Below are 14146 nucleotides of genomic sequence, written 5' to 3'. Positions count from 1 at the left end.
CACGTATCCGGAAATTTTTGTATCCGCAAATTATTTTTGCGGATACGAAAATGTTTGCGTCCACATGCATCGTATTCGAATCGTTTTCACCGTCCACACGTATCCGTTTTCGTAAAATTTGAGGATACGGACACAAAAATTTGCGGACACGTGTGGACGCAACCCCTATCAGCAAAAAATAAAAGCGGATACAAAAATTTCCGGATACGTGTGGACGGGGCCTAAAAATGTAGGTCGTTTTTCCTTTCTCTCTTTAAAGAAAGAAAATGAACACAAAAATTAGCAACCATAAAATATTAGAAGAAACGAATCTTTGAAATTTTATTTTTCGCATCCTTGTGTAAACAAGCAAAAACAAAAAATCCCTAAAATCCAAAACATTTTGAGCTTTGTTTTGACTTTAAAAACTGGACATCATTTTTTATTTAATCTTAAAATTGGGAAATATCGAGATCAAATTTGATAAACATTTACGATAAACCATATATTAGGGCCCGTTTTTCGTTTTGTTTCAATTTTTTTATATGAAAGTGATCTTCCATCTTTTATAATTTCAAGTCTGAGTGATCATATTCCAACCTTTTTAAGGCAGACTCTATACCAAGATAGAGTTACAATAACAGGTAAGAATAAGCGAATTTCACCTCGAAATAAATTATTTTTAAAAAGTCGGTAAGGCCTTTTTACGCTTTTGAAATTAGCATGTGTCATTTTCAACCAGTCATTATTTCCCAAATGAAAATTATTTCATTAGTAAAACTCTGGTGTATACATCGTTTTCTAGCAAAATAACTTGAAATAACATATCAGCACATGTTCGATTCATAAGTAGGTTTATGTAATTTTGACGGGGTGAAAAAACAACTCTCTCTCTCTCTCTCTCTCTCTCTCTCGATCCCTCAAAATGTTTCGATCTTTGTTTAATAGTGATTCAAAAATATTAAATAATCATTTTAAGACCACAAGCCAGCATTTTTTTTTTTCTTAAACATGGAAAATTTATCCAAAATCGTCAAGTAATATTATAAGGGAACCTGACCGTTTGTGTTCTACATCTGTTAATATTTTATAATAGCTCTTAACGATTCATTAACCTCAGAAGCATCAGTAGATGTAGTGCTGTAGATTCGATTATATCATTAGTAAGTAATTGCCGAAAGGTAGAAAAGTCTTATATCATTTTATTCCTATATCGATAAATATATTGGTGATCCACATGTTTGTACCGTCAATGAAGTACCACACGACTAAAGTCTCGCAATCAAGTTCTATTCCTTACTTGAAACTTCTGTTTGTTGATTTTTTAAGCGACCTAAAACGTTCCATACTAAAGGTATCGGGGAAAGAAATCCAATTATGGCAATAACTTCTCTTGAGTTTTTATGATCCCAATCGTCCCTAAAATTCTAGGTATATTGATATCAGAGGGACAAAATAGGGTATAGATTATTGCGGCACCACTCCCCACTCCCCTAAGCCCTTCCTTGCCGTGTCAGGATTTTAGCTGTCTGTTTGTTTGATTATTGAATCAGTATGACGCATGACGAGTTGCGTGACCGTCCCACACCTGTATGTAAAGACAAACACAGGTGTTGTCTCTTATCTTTGTCCTGCTATGTTAAATGAAATAAATAGCCTTTTAAGATTATTAGGACTAAATAAATAGCCGATATTTATTACGTTTTTACCACAAAGAGTCATCTGACATAACATAACATACGGCTCTCTAGCTCTGAAGGGCCTGGCGAAAAAAAACTTCCTAGTATCGAAGAGAACAACAAATCGAACAAACTCAGCTCACATTATAGGCTTCGCCTTGTTTAAAAAGTATTAAAAAATACCGGCGTCCGGGTTACTTTTTTAAAGATGAACCTTAACATTTGATGGAGCCGAAAACTTTTGTTTTAAGAATACTTTTTATAGATTGAAGGATGTGCCAAATAACAAACATTGTAGGTTTGAAGAGGTTTGAACATTGATGCGTGATGTTTTACAAGCAGGTACAGACTGGTATTACTATTACGTCACAGTGAGATTACCTGAATTGGAGGTACGAGCACACGCGTTTTGGCGCGAAACTTCCCACCCAATCCACAGGTAGCCCAATGAAATAGAATTTTTTTTTTATTCATTCATTTCTAAGTTTCGAATTCAAAGAAAAGTGAGAAGTGCACCAACATTCTTTTGAATTTTCAGATCTCTTTGTTTTCAGTGTGTGAAATTTTTTTACAAAAAGTACAAAAATAAAATAAAGCTATTTAGAATTTAGAAACTTGCAAAGATAATTTTTAATTTGCATCCTGTTGCAATATTCAATGAAAATTTGTTTGGACATTATACATTTCCTATTCTATGAGTTGTTTTTTTTCCAAAACTGGGTTTTCTGTGTTTTACAGAAGGGCTACTATTCACAGCTAAAATTTAAATGCTGAGCTTACCATCAAAAATTCTTTTCCTTAATTTTGTGTTGGGCTTTCTGTGTTTAACACAGGGTTCCCAGTCACAACTATGATTCCATATCATTAATTCCTAATTTTTGTCCTATTGCCATCAACAGTTTGTTTTGTTGGTCTACTTTTTCTTCTAGTACACGCAGCTTTGTTTTCTGTCTTTCGTATCGAAGTGCCTCCTGGTTTCCCTTAGCGTCATCACCGCCATCAGTTGATTTCAGTTTGCATAACTTTTCAATATATTCAGTATCAATGATACTAGTTCCCGCTAGAAGCATACTGAAAGACAAAATCACTGAAGTATATATACAGTGTTCGAGGACTGCTCTTGAAGAATCTGTCTCTGTGAGAATCGGATTGCAAGGAAATTAGCTGATGACCAAGTTGAAGGTGGAGTTGAATTTGAGTCGAGCTTGAATTGAGGTGGAGTTATTATTGAGATACAATATTTCAACAAAATCCACAATAAAAGGCTCAGGTTCAAACCTATTTCGAAGCCAACGCCGATTGAAAGCTTAATTCATACGTTTAAGTTGCCTTCAGTATCTGAGAGTTGCCTAAATCAGTTTAATTTCAAATTACAATTTACTAAACATTATAACAATTTATTTTCTGTTATGCCATATTTTGTTACAGAGATTGTGGAGAGTCTTTATTACATGTGATAATGGTTTTTTCTCCAAATCACTGATTTTTTAAAAAATCCTAAATGTGGACAAACTAAGTAGCACTTAAAGGAACTTGATGATCTTAATGGTTAATGTCAATCTTAATGTTTATATTGAGATAATATTATGGGTTTTCTTAAATAGTTCCATTTAATCTTATTTAATTGTTACCATGAACCTTAAAAAAGCTTGTAAATACCCAAAAATGGCACTAGAAAAATTAGGAAAATAAAGCCACAATTTAAAACATTGTTTGTAACATGCAAGAAGCTACTGTACAGCATAAGACTTAAGCAATGCTGTCAGCTGTAAATACTTTAATCCAACACATACAAGAAATTCCACTAACAATAAGGCACAGAGAAAGATGATATCAAAAGCCCTGAGATGATAAATGTATGACCCGCAGAAAAAAATGCAGATTATATATTTATCATGTTAAGTTCTTACTCTATCAAGCATTGGCCTAATATGGTATTACAACCAATCATAGGTGGGATAGAATGCAAAATGTATAATAATCAACACTCATTGAATGAAGTTGGGCATATCTTGATAATTTCAAATTGGGCCGAAATAGTAAATAATATGTTGAAAATGTAGTCATAAATAATTACTCATCTCTAAATGATAGTATGCCTCAAGATATGTTTGTTATAACGGATAGCTTTACTTCTAGTGCACAAGTTTGCAAAATGTAACCGTAAAAGACTGTAAAAGTTATAAGAACTTTAGTTTTTAGAAATAATTTTATATAAAAAAAGACAACTTTTTACTCACCCTGAAATATTGGGAACATTTGCTCGACTAAAATTCAAAAATTTTCCCCTTATTTTAGTCATTCTCTCCTTCCTTTTTCTTGCTTTTACCTTGGGGGAGTATCTATCAACCATTCTAAGCTGTATTGAGTGATTTTTGAGCTTTTTTCTCGTTAAAAAAAACTAATACAGATATAGTCTTTCTGCACAACTTTGTTTCTGTCAACGTTACCAACGTGCGAATGAGCCGCTGACCGGCAAAACACAGGTTCCCACACAGGAATCCCAATCTTACCTTATTAGACGAAGGGGTTGGAAATTTTCCGGTTTTTTTAAATATTATTTTAAAAAGCTTTTTATTTATTTTTTTCATTTATTTATTTTTTTTGGCATGTTTATGATTTCTATGGCGAAAACCCGTTATTCTTATACATAGTTTTAGCATTAAGATAGGTTTTTTTCTTTGAATTACTCTTGCGATTATTCTTGATAGATTTTATCTGTATTAAGAGAGATGATTAATTTCCACAGAAAACTCAAACAGAAATTACTTGTTCTATGAAAGCAACTCAAGGCCAACTCAAACATATGAACACTGGAGTGTGGAGCCTAAAAGGGTTGCTCCATAATTCTCACAGAGACAGTCTCTCACTAAAATTCAATCTTAATTCAAATAAATGATAGGATTAAACTTGATATAAAATCCCTCCTTATATGATGGCAAATCTCATAAGCTTTGCGTCAGCGACGACATCGCAAAGCCGGAAAGGTGACGCATTTGCATCGCACACCATTCAAGGATCTCCCTTCTATTCTAATCCCCCCTCCCCCCTTCCTAAATCCTACTACTTATCAGCCCAGCCCATGCAGCATATAATGACCGTTCCCTAAAACCTTACCTCTTGAAGAATCTGTTGCTATTTGGATAAATAACCAGCTCGTCTCTATAAAGCATTCTCCTGAGTTTTCGAGGATATCTTTTTTGAGTGTCTTCTACAAATTTTGCTTGATCTTTTAGGCGCGAAAATGACGCAGTCTTTTGAATTGCGTCGATATCTCCCACAGCAAGACCGACCTTAGAGTAAAGAGAGGAACAGTTTGATTTGGTTTGACATTAAAGAAAAAATAGATTAAAAGAATAAGTGAAATTGCAAGAAAGTAAGAAATAATAAATGAAAAATGAAAGAGGGAGATAATAATAATATATATATAATAATAATAATATCGAAAGAATCTCACCAATAAATTCATCAAGAGAACGGGAACGATCAACATAAACAAGTAGAAAAGAGTGTAAGTAATGTCAGGCAGAGGTACGTAGGGTGCGCCAGTATTGGGGTTGGTTCTCTTGTTTACCACGTTATCTGACAACATGTCAGTATAATCTAACTCTCCTATCATCATCACGCTTGTCCTGACGAATGACAGTGGCACTGAACTGAAATTATCCTGAGAAAGAAAAATACAATACTTAAAAGATTTATCAACATCATTACTACCGATCACGAGACCATGATTAGAATCATCAATGTCTTCATAATCATTGTCATCCATCATTATCGCCAACATCATCATCATTATTACTATCACCAACATCATCATCATTGTTAACATCAACTAATACCATCATTATCATCAGCATCAGCATCATTACCTAAATAATCATCTTCGACATCATCCTCACCATCACCATCATCATTATCATCATCAATTACACCAACATCATCATCAACAACATCATCACCCTCATCATCCCCTTTATCATCACTATTATTACCATTATCATTATCAACACTATTATCATCACCATCATCATCATTATCATCATCACTACCATCATCTTCATCATCATCATCCACTACTATCATCACACTCACTGTTATCAGTAAGCGTCTACCTATCGTATTGTTTGTACTATAATGAAATCCCTAAGACTGCATGATGACTGCACATGATGATTGCATGACTGCATTACTGACTGCCTATAACTGGATATTAGTTACTTACGACTGAGAAGCACTTACTAACCTGCTCTTTCATCAGGACATAGAATATGACAGCAGACCCAAAAATGACCACGATAAACACAACCAAGACGTTCAAGAAAGTGATCAAAACCTCGAAGTACATAGAAATATAGATGCCTGAATTACCAATACGCCGAATATACAGCAATAAATCCGTGTAACACAAGAACAGTGCTACAACTCCTGCGTTCCACTGTACCGCGGGTGAGTAGTACATAGGTTTGGATGCCAAGTATGGTACGATGTAAATTAGCGTCGTAGTGTAGAGAAGCACTTCGATGAGATTGCTGGATTCCCTAAGGTAGGACAATCTGAGCATAACCAATTGGTAAAACTCTTTGAGAAGCTGTACGCAAAGAAAAAATGCTATTACAATTGCAAGTGACATTGTAGAGCTGGATGGATAAACGTCGAGATGGTCTTTCTCTGCAGAAGAAGCGTTGATGGTCGAAGGAGAGAACAACGACAACCTTCCTCGTTCTTCAATAATGAAATACGAAAACAGGATTGTAAAGAGAAGGTAAATCGCAAAGTTCAAATAGTACAAGACTTTCCCGAAGGCGAACCATTTGTAGCGGAGGAGAGCTTGGGTAACAGGGTGGTTAAGTAGTTCTTCGCGATTATATTTGACCATAGTCGCAGGGCCATCAAATGGCTCTCCGCGGAGACTCAGCTCATCATCTGGGCCTGGATCAAGAAGAACGAGGTCGAACTTGATGGAATGTTGAGGGTGAGTGGAAGGGAAGTCAGACACTTCTAAACACTGGTTCAGGGCTATTTCAGCGACACTTGGTAGGAACTCGATTAGTCTTTTCATTGGTCGATGACCGTCAGGACCTTGGATTCTTAGCATCTCCATCCATCTATACAAATATTAAACAAGAATGAATGAAATGAAAGAGAGTTAACCAGTGTCATTTTGATGGAGCGCACTTTGTCTAATATGTTTAAAAGGATCGGACTTGAAATAAGAAGGAGGAAAGGAAGAAAGGAGGGAAAGAAGGAAAGGGAGGAAAGGAGGGAGGGAGGAAGGAAGGGAGGGAGGGAGAGAGAGAGGGAGAGATAGAGAGGAAAGGCGGAAGTAAGAAGGCGAATGGAATAGGGAAATGCATGAGTAGCAAATGCACTAACGAGCTAACAAAGAACCGAAGCATGCAAATAAGCAAACAAGCATACAAGCTTTACGAGAAAACAAGCAAGCAAGCTTTACGAGCAAACAAGAAAACATGCTTTACGAGCAAACAATCAAACATGCTTTAAGAGCAAACAAGCAAACGAGCTTTACGAGCAAACAAGCAAGCAAGGAAGCAAACTGACAAGTAAGCAAGCAAACAAGCAGGCAAACAGAAAATTTAGCACAGGACCAAGCATTAAATATTACCTTGGATGTTGAACAAGGGCAGCTGCAACATCCTCCAACTCCCAATCAACAGCCACATCAAGGCAGGTCTTGCCTTCTTTGTTCCTAACTGTCACATCAGCATTCGCATCAAGAAGCTCCTTCATAATATCAACCGCACCCTTCCTGCAAGCCAGATGAAGTGCTGAATTCTCGTCGATATCGAGCAACTCTAAGATGCGAGTGTCTGGATTGGCCAAGAGAGCTTTGACGCAGTTTAACTTTCGTGATTCAGCGGCCACATGTAGTGGGGTACGTCTATTAAGATCTCGTATAGTTGGCATGGCGCACAAGTCTAGGAGAACTGCACAAGTTTTCCTGTTATGAAATATAAATTAGTTTTCCTGTTCAGATCTCTGGGATAGTAAGAGAATTAAAACACGAGAAAAGTGCTGAAAGCCGAAGCAAAGAATCTACGTTGAAATCTTTCATTTTCTCGGATTTGTTGGAACAGAACACGACTAAGATGGCAGAGGAGAAAGAAAACAACCCTAAAATCTCTACCCTCTACATACCCTCCCCCCCGAAAAAAAGTGAAAAAGATATGACTGAAGACCTCTGATACAGACTGTAATGCCAGTTATAAATAAAGGCGATAATCCTATACCTAAAGCCTCCTTGGACAGCACAATGTAGCGGCGTCCTTCCACGTATATCTCTTTCATTGATGGATTTAGGCGACATGCGAGCCAACAGATCCGTAGCTTCTACGCAGCCAAATGAAGCTGCGATGTGAAGGGGCGTTGCTTCATCGGCGTCACGTGCTCGTAAATAGGAACCGTTTCTAAGCAACAAGCTTATTATCTGTGGAAGTATGAATAACACATCGATAATTAAATATTCCTTGTTGGGAAGAAATTAGGTTTATCGCTTATCACCACCCAAGTACAGCATGGCGCAGCTCAACGGCTTTGAAGTGAAAGTAATGTGACGGTGCCTCTGGTACCTATACAGCCCATGAATGACCCAGGAGAACAGCTCTAACAGTTTGTAATAGCTATAGGGTTGGTTTGAGAGGAAGCAGGAAAAGCGGGCTGGAGGTCAGGACAAAACTCCTTCCCGAGACAAATAGATAACCAAACAACTTAGCTAGGCCTTACACTTGAGCGACTGGAAATCGGAACCCCGTACAGCAGAGGCGAGAGGACGAACGTTTTACCACCGCACCAGTTCTGACTTCCCCAACCTAGTCCCATTTTAGACCGACTTAACAAGATTTTTCCACATTTGATACCAAGTTCACGAATCAAACTTGAGACCCCAGAGATGAGTAGCGAGTGCATTGCTCCTACAAATGATTTGTAAGAACAGCAAAGAATGTACATAAACAAGTCCATTTACCTTCATGTTTCCGGAGGCGGCCGCATAATGAAGTGGTGTTTGAAGGCCACCGTCCTTCATTTCGAGCAATGTACCATCATCTTTCTCAATCAACATCTCAAGAACATTCAAGGCATTGAACTTGATAGCATAATGAAAACATGTTCTCAACCGCATATCTGTTGCTTTGATATTTGCTCCTCCTTCGAGAAGAGCAGCGGCGGCTTGTTTGTTGCCTTGTTTAACGGAAAATAAAAAGGCAGTCAAACCAGAAATATTCAAAGCATCGACCTTGGCACCTTTGTCCAGTAAGAACTTGAGGGCAGAAGCCTGGTTACTTGCAGCTGCCCTGTTAGAAAGAAATGGCCAAACAGGTGAAGAATATATGCATGATAAGCAATATTAACAAAGTATAGCCATCGCCATCATTACAATCCACAACAACGTCAAAATCACCTAAAGCATCATCATTATTATCGATCAACACCATCACTATCATCATCACCAATACCCATTTCAAGGACTACCATCGCCATCGTCATTACTTTCGCCACCAAGAACAATCCCCATTATTATTACCAACGATCAACACCATGACTATCACCATCACCGTCACTCGCACTTATCCCCAAAACTACCAACAGACAGACAAGAGTAGCAATATTTCCTAAGAGACGTTTTTTAGTTCGTATGTACTGGCAACCATAAAACTAGACTTCCTGAATCTTCCTTGACAGTTGTAAATTTGATAGAGGAATTAAAGCCACAAAAACCAGAAAGTAGAGACAGAGTGCTACAGACATAAACGCTTACCCATGCAAAGGAGTCATGTATGAACTATCAAGCGCTTCAATCTTTGCACCGTAAGACAACAGGTACTCCATAACAGCAGTATTACCACCAATCGCTGCAACGTGAAGAGCCGTGATTTTAGAACTCGTTTTCTGGATGAGGGGATCGGCGCCATTTTGGAGAAGTTCTTTAACTACTTCGTCGTGGCCACCATAGGAAGCTAAAATAAGAGCGGTGTTTCCTTCATAGTCGGTTTTGTCGATGAAGTCTTTGATGTCAGGGACTTGTTTTGAAGCTGAAAGTAAGTTTTTTTATAGGACTTATTAATTATTTAACATTTGTGAAGAAAACTTGGTATATAACAGTTTGGGAGAGTAGAACACCAGAGAAAAAGTGAATGAAGGGAGAAAGAAAGGTAGAGAAAAAGAGAGATAGGAAGAAAGAGAAGGAATGATGGATGGGTGGATTGATTGATTGAGTGAGTGAGTGTGTGTGTGTGTGAATGATTGATTGATTGATTCATTGATTCATTGATTGAAGCAAGCAAGCAAGCAAGCAAGCAAGCAAGCAAGCAAGCAAGCAAGCAAGCAAGCAAGCAAGCAAGCAAGCAAGCAAGCAAGCAACAAGCAACAAGCAAGCAAGCAACAAGCAACAAGCAAGCAAGCAAGCAAGCAAGCAAGCAAGCAAGCAAACAAGCAAGCAAGAAAGCAAGCAAGCAAGCAAGCAAGCAAGCAAACAAGCAAGCAAGCAAGCAAACAAGCAAGCAAGCAAGCAAGTAAGCAAGCAAGCAAGCAAGCAAGCAAGCAAGCAAGCAAGTATGTCAAACTCAATTTAAAGCCTGCATATCTGCAGTTTTTCCTGCAGATATGTTCTAAGCAACAACTTTCTTTGGTCCAACATTACATACCTTTATCGATTAGAAACTTTACAACCTCGATGTTGCCATGCGCCGCTGCAACATGCAACGGTGTCTTATTTTCCACATTAACGACAGTAATATCCGCCTTGTGCTCAGTCAGCAATTCACAAACTGTTTTTTCTCGATTCAAACTGGCGAGTAGCAGAGGTGTCACACATCCCGTACTCTTGCAGTTCACAACAGACGGGTCACTCTGCAGAAGAAGTTTGACTATTTCCTGGTAACCATACCGTGAGGCGGCGTGGAGGGGGACTGAGTTGATATCACATGGAATTGTAGTATCTGCGTTGTTGTCGAGTAGTACTTTGGTAGATTCGACGCAGTTGAATCTGTAAAGTTTACAGGTAACAAGTTAGTGTCGTAAGATTAGGTTAGAGACTTTCTCCCCAAGGGAGCACGGCAGAATCCGTTTTGGTCGGCTGGTATTTTATCTTATCGCGTGTCAGCCATTTTGAACTTCGTTGAACTGGCGCGAGCGCTTATTAAATTAGATTTTCCGCCGACAAGATATGATATTATGCGGCCACTTATAACTTTCGAGCGGCACTCGTGCACTTCTCGTCCCTTCGGGACTCGCTCGGAAGTTAGCGCACACATTTCTATTTGTCAGTGGAGTATCGAATGATAATAGAAAATAGACTAGCTGTTGCATATTATTTCAAGTAAAGTGCTGCGGGTAGCATGAAGGGTAAAAATATCACGCGCGACCAAACACCACCACGAGGCAGGCACGTGAAAAAAGTACTTGCCTCTGAAATTGCAGTCCTGGGGGGCCAAATGAAAGAAACGAGATTCAAAATGGCTGACACGCAAAATGGATTCTGCCTTGCTCCCTTGTTCTACCTTTAATAAACAGATCATACGTTTAAACTAGAATAAACTTTGATGAACGGACTCATAAGTTAATTTATTTTGTCTTTTACAGTCGTTTGCAACTAAGCGTGAACACCAGACACTAAAGCATGTTCTAACTGGCAGCCGGAATGTTGAAGTTAGACGCGTCATCTAAACCCGAACGAAATGAGCTGTAATTAAGCCATGGGGCTGTTCAATATATCAACCACACACAGTGGGAATTTTATTTTATTTTAATTAATACCCATATGATACCCATATAATCTTTGTCTGTCTGTCTGTCTCTCGATCGATTCAGTTATTCAACACTAACGGTAAGCCTGGGCTACCTGTGGTTTGGCGCCAAAGCCAAGCCTGATGATGGCAACGTTTGTTCAAATATGCGTGCACGTTGATCTGTTGGTGTTGGTCATGGATTCTTTCGAAAGAGTAGACATAAGCGAGTTTCTAGAAGAGATCGATCCTGATCCCCTTCAGTATTCTTCACATTTAAAAAAAAAAGGCTTTACTTTAAACAAAAGCATGAAGTACTGGAGGGAAAACGACTTTGATTCTTTCGAGAATGAAGTACCTGATGAAATTTGCGCGCCCAACCGTCCAACGAATCATTTCAAAACATAAACGTTCCGGTTGACTAACTTCAACGTTTCGGCCGCCAGTTAGAACATGTTTTAGTGTCTGGTGTTCACGCTTAGTTGCAAACGACTGTATTAATTATCAAACCATGCCTAATTATTCAAATTCATCCTTTATTCAAATCGATAACTGATTGATCATTGCGTTATTAATGATTTAGTTTAATTTACTCAATCGTACTTGAAGAGTATTAAAAGTCCGCAAATATTTGCCCTCCTATAAGCCCCAAACCGAACCCTGTGATTTTTGCAAATAAATGGGTAGAACGGTTCGATCATGTAAACACGAGTGTGTGATATCAGCGATCGATTCCACCATTTTGATCGTATTATTAATTCGCCTCAACTGCATAATCTAATCGTGTAAGTAATCATATAAGTAGCCGTTACCTCGCTGAAATGTGTAAAGCAGTTTGTCCAGCTGGCCCTTTCAAATTAATATCGGCTCCTGCATCGAGCAACGTCGAAATAACGTGAGCATCGTTGTGTCTAGCAGCATAATGTAGAGCACTACATCCACACTCATCCTTCATATCAATGGCTCCTTCTTCAGAGTTTCTAATACGATTTAATTCATCTTTGTGGTGATGTAAAGCTGCCATGAGAATACATCTCGGTGTATTGTCTTTTTTCTCTTCATTTTGGAGTCGAGACGGGATACCGGGGTCGACGTTCCTCAGTTCGTAGGCTTGGCATGGAGATACTGCAACAAGACTAATACTTTCAGTACTCAGATTTTCCTCCATAGCCACAATCCTAACTTCCCGAGTTACCTAGATCGTTTAACTATACCTTACAAGATTTAACCCGCACTAATTATTTTATAACTAGAGATCGACGAGGCTTTGAACCACCGCCTCACATAAGCCGGTCGTTGCGTGACGCAAAAACATTATGCAAAGTATGACGCTTCACAACGTGACTCTCATCTTGTTATTTACCAAAAACCAAAAATCCTCTTGCTGTGAAAAAACCCATGCTAGAAAATACACTTACATATGATCTAGCCGAGGGATACATCATATAAAGACTTTTTTTGCCTTCTTTGTGTTTATCGGTCTTAGCTAAAAATTAGATTCCCATCATACAGTCTATTCTAACAATATTGAAATGATGGACGTAGTTTGCCCGTTTGGCGATAAGAAGAAAGCGAAGCTTAACTTAAACCTCGCTTGACCAACGAGAAATATATAAATGAACAATCAGAAAGAGACAATCTCTGAAGTATGAATCTTCCCTTTACTCTCGAGTATCATTTATATTTTAGATGGAGGCCAAAATTCGATTCAATCGACATTACAATATTCCTAGATAGCGTATGTAAGCAAAAGCGATTAATTTAATACCTTTCCGTTCTTTCATCTTTTTTTTTTCGGCTTCTCTTTAGACCTTCTCACATTTGACGTATTTTCGGAGCTTATCTTGATTTAGTTTGCTTACAAATTTCAGTTTAGCGCCGTGGAGTTGATTGCTCTTCCATCAAGTCATTCCATTGTATGCATTATATATGTACTATTTATATCTTCACCATGGCAACCATTAATTGCGAATATAGCACAGATGCTATTGTTTTTACCTATAGTCAGTTTACTTATGTACGTGTGTTTCTTGTCACGGGCCTTTTTGAAGGCAGTTGTATATATAGTTTAATACTTTATCTTAGATTTATACTTATATTTGTATTTATATTTAACTTTTATAACATATTGGAATTTTTATCATTTGATGAAGTAATACTGTATGTATGTGTGTATTCACTTCAGGTAATAACTGCGTTTTTAATGGCTTGTAGAATCTTGGAGGTTGTTTTGATCTCTTGTTTTCTGGTTTCAAGTCGTAGAAATAGTCAAATACAATAGTTTGAGGACTTATTTTGACATGTATTGACTTAACATCCACTAGTTGCCCCTCAGTCAACTCCAAAACGTCACGTGTGATTGATAGTAAGCAATATACAGCTTTTTCAAAAACGGTTGGTGAAGGTCTTGTTACATCTTAAATGCTGCACGATCGACAATATAGAATTTTCGCAAGTGGTCGATAAAAAATAAATAGTAAAACCCTTTTGCCCCTAATTATTTCAAAAACATGCCATTTATAACTTCATCGCTCAACAATAGTGGATGTCTTTGGAAAATATTTATGGCCTATAATACGTAGAAATATAATAGTTTTTCTATAGAAAACCATTAAACCAAATGTGGTACGTCAATATTACTAGCCTATGAAAACATCTTGCAGGTCAAACCGTTCAAGATTTCATATGAATTTTTAGATACTTTATAACTATAGAATAAATGGTTCCTCCAAAACTAGGTGTTCG

General features: G+C 37.8%; 1 protein-coding gene and 1 long non-coding RNA gene across 6 annotated transcripts in view; both read right to left on the bottom strand.

The window, feature by feature from the left end:
• Positions 1-4172, bottom strand: part of LOC116294310 (uncharacterized) — a 49390-nt gene extending 45218 nt beyond the window's left edge. For 3 of the 4 annotated variants that reach the window (XR_016121220.1, XR_004196910.2, XR_016121221.1), the window contains exon 1: positions 2439-2516. This is a non-coding gene — a long non-coding RNA (uncharacterized LOC116294310). Of the gene's footprint in view, positions 1-2438; positions 2517-3898 lie in introns of those variants that run through there. The other variant, XR_016121219.1, reaches the window with a different exon arrangement.
• Positions 1550-13317, bottom strand: LOC148906465 (transient receptor potential cation channel subfamily A member 1-like). Of its 2 annotated transcripts, XM_089037318.1 has the most exons (11): positions 13170-13317; positions 12214-12526; positions 10322-10662; positions 9436-9709; positions 8644-8971; positions 7910-8106; positions 7285-7620; positions 5905-6766; positions 5116-5325; positions 4776-4951; positions 1550-2729 (listed from the first exon to the last, which is right to left on the bottom strand). In XM_089037318.1, the coding sequence occupies exons 1-11, from the start codon at positions 13183-13185 to the stop codon at positions 2507-2509; spliced, it is 3276 nt and encodes a 1091-aa protein (XP_088893444.1). In that variant the 5' UTR covers positions 13186-13317; the 3' UTR covers positions 1550-2506. The 2 variants fall into 2 exon arrangements, with proteins under 2 accessions (XP_088893444.1, XP_088893443.1); XM_089037317.1 differs by lacking the exon at positions 13170-13317 and having other exon boundaries at positions 12214-12684.
• Between the last annotated feature and the right edge of the window lie 829 nt (positions 13318-14146).

This window comes from Actinia tenebrosa, unplaced genomic scaffold, assembly GCF_029948245.1.
Source record: "Actinia tenebrosa isolate PJP-AT-01 unplaced genomic scaffold, QUT_ActTen_1.0 PGA_scaffold5__44_contigs__length_20552954, whole genome shotgun sequence".
NCBI lineage: Eukaryota > Metazoa > Cnidaria > Anthozoa > Actiniaria > Actiniidae > Actinia > Actinia tenebrosa.
This window is presented reverse-complemented; position numbering and strand designations above follow the sequence as displayed.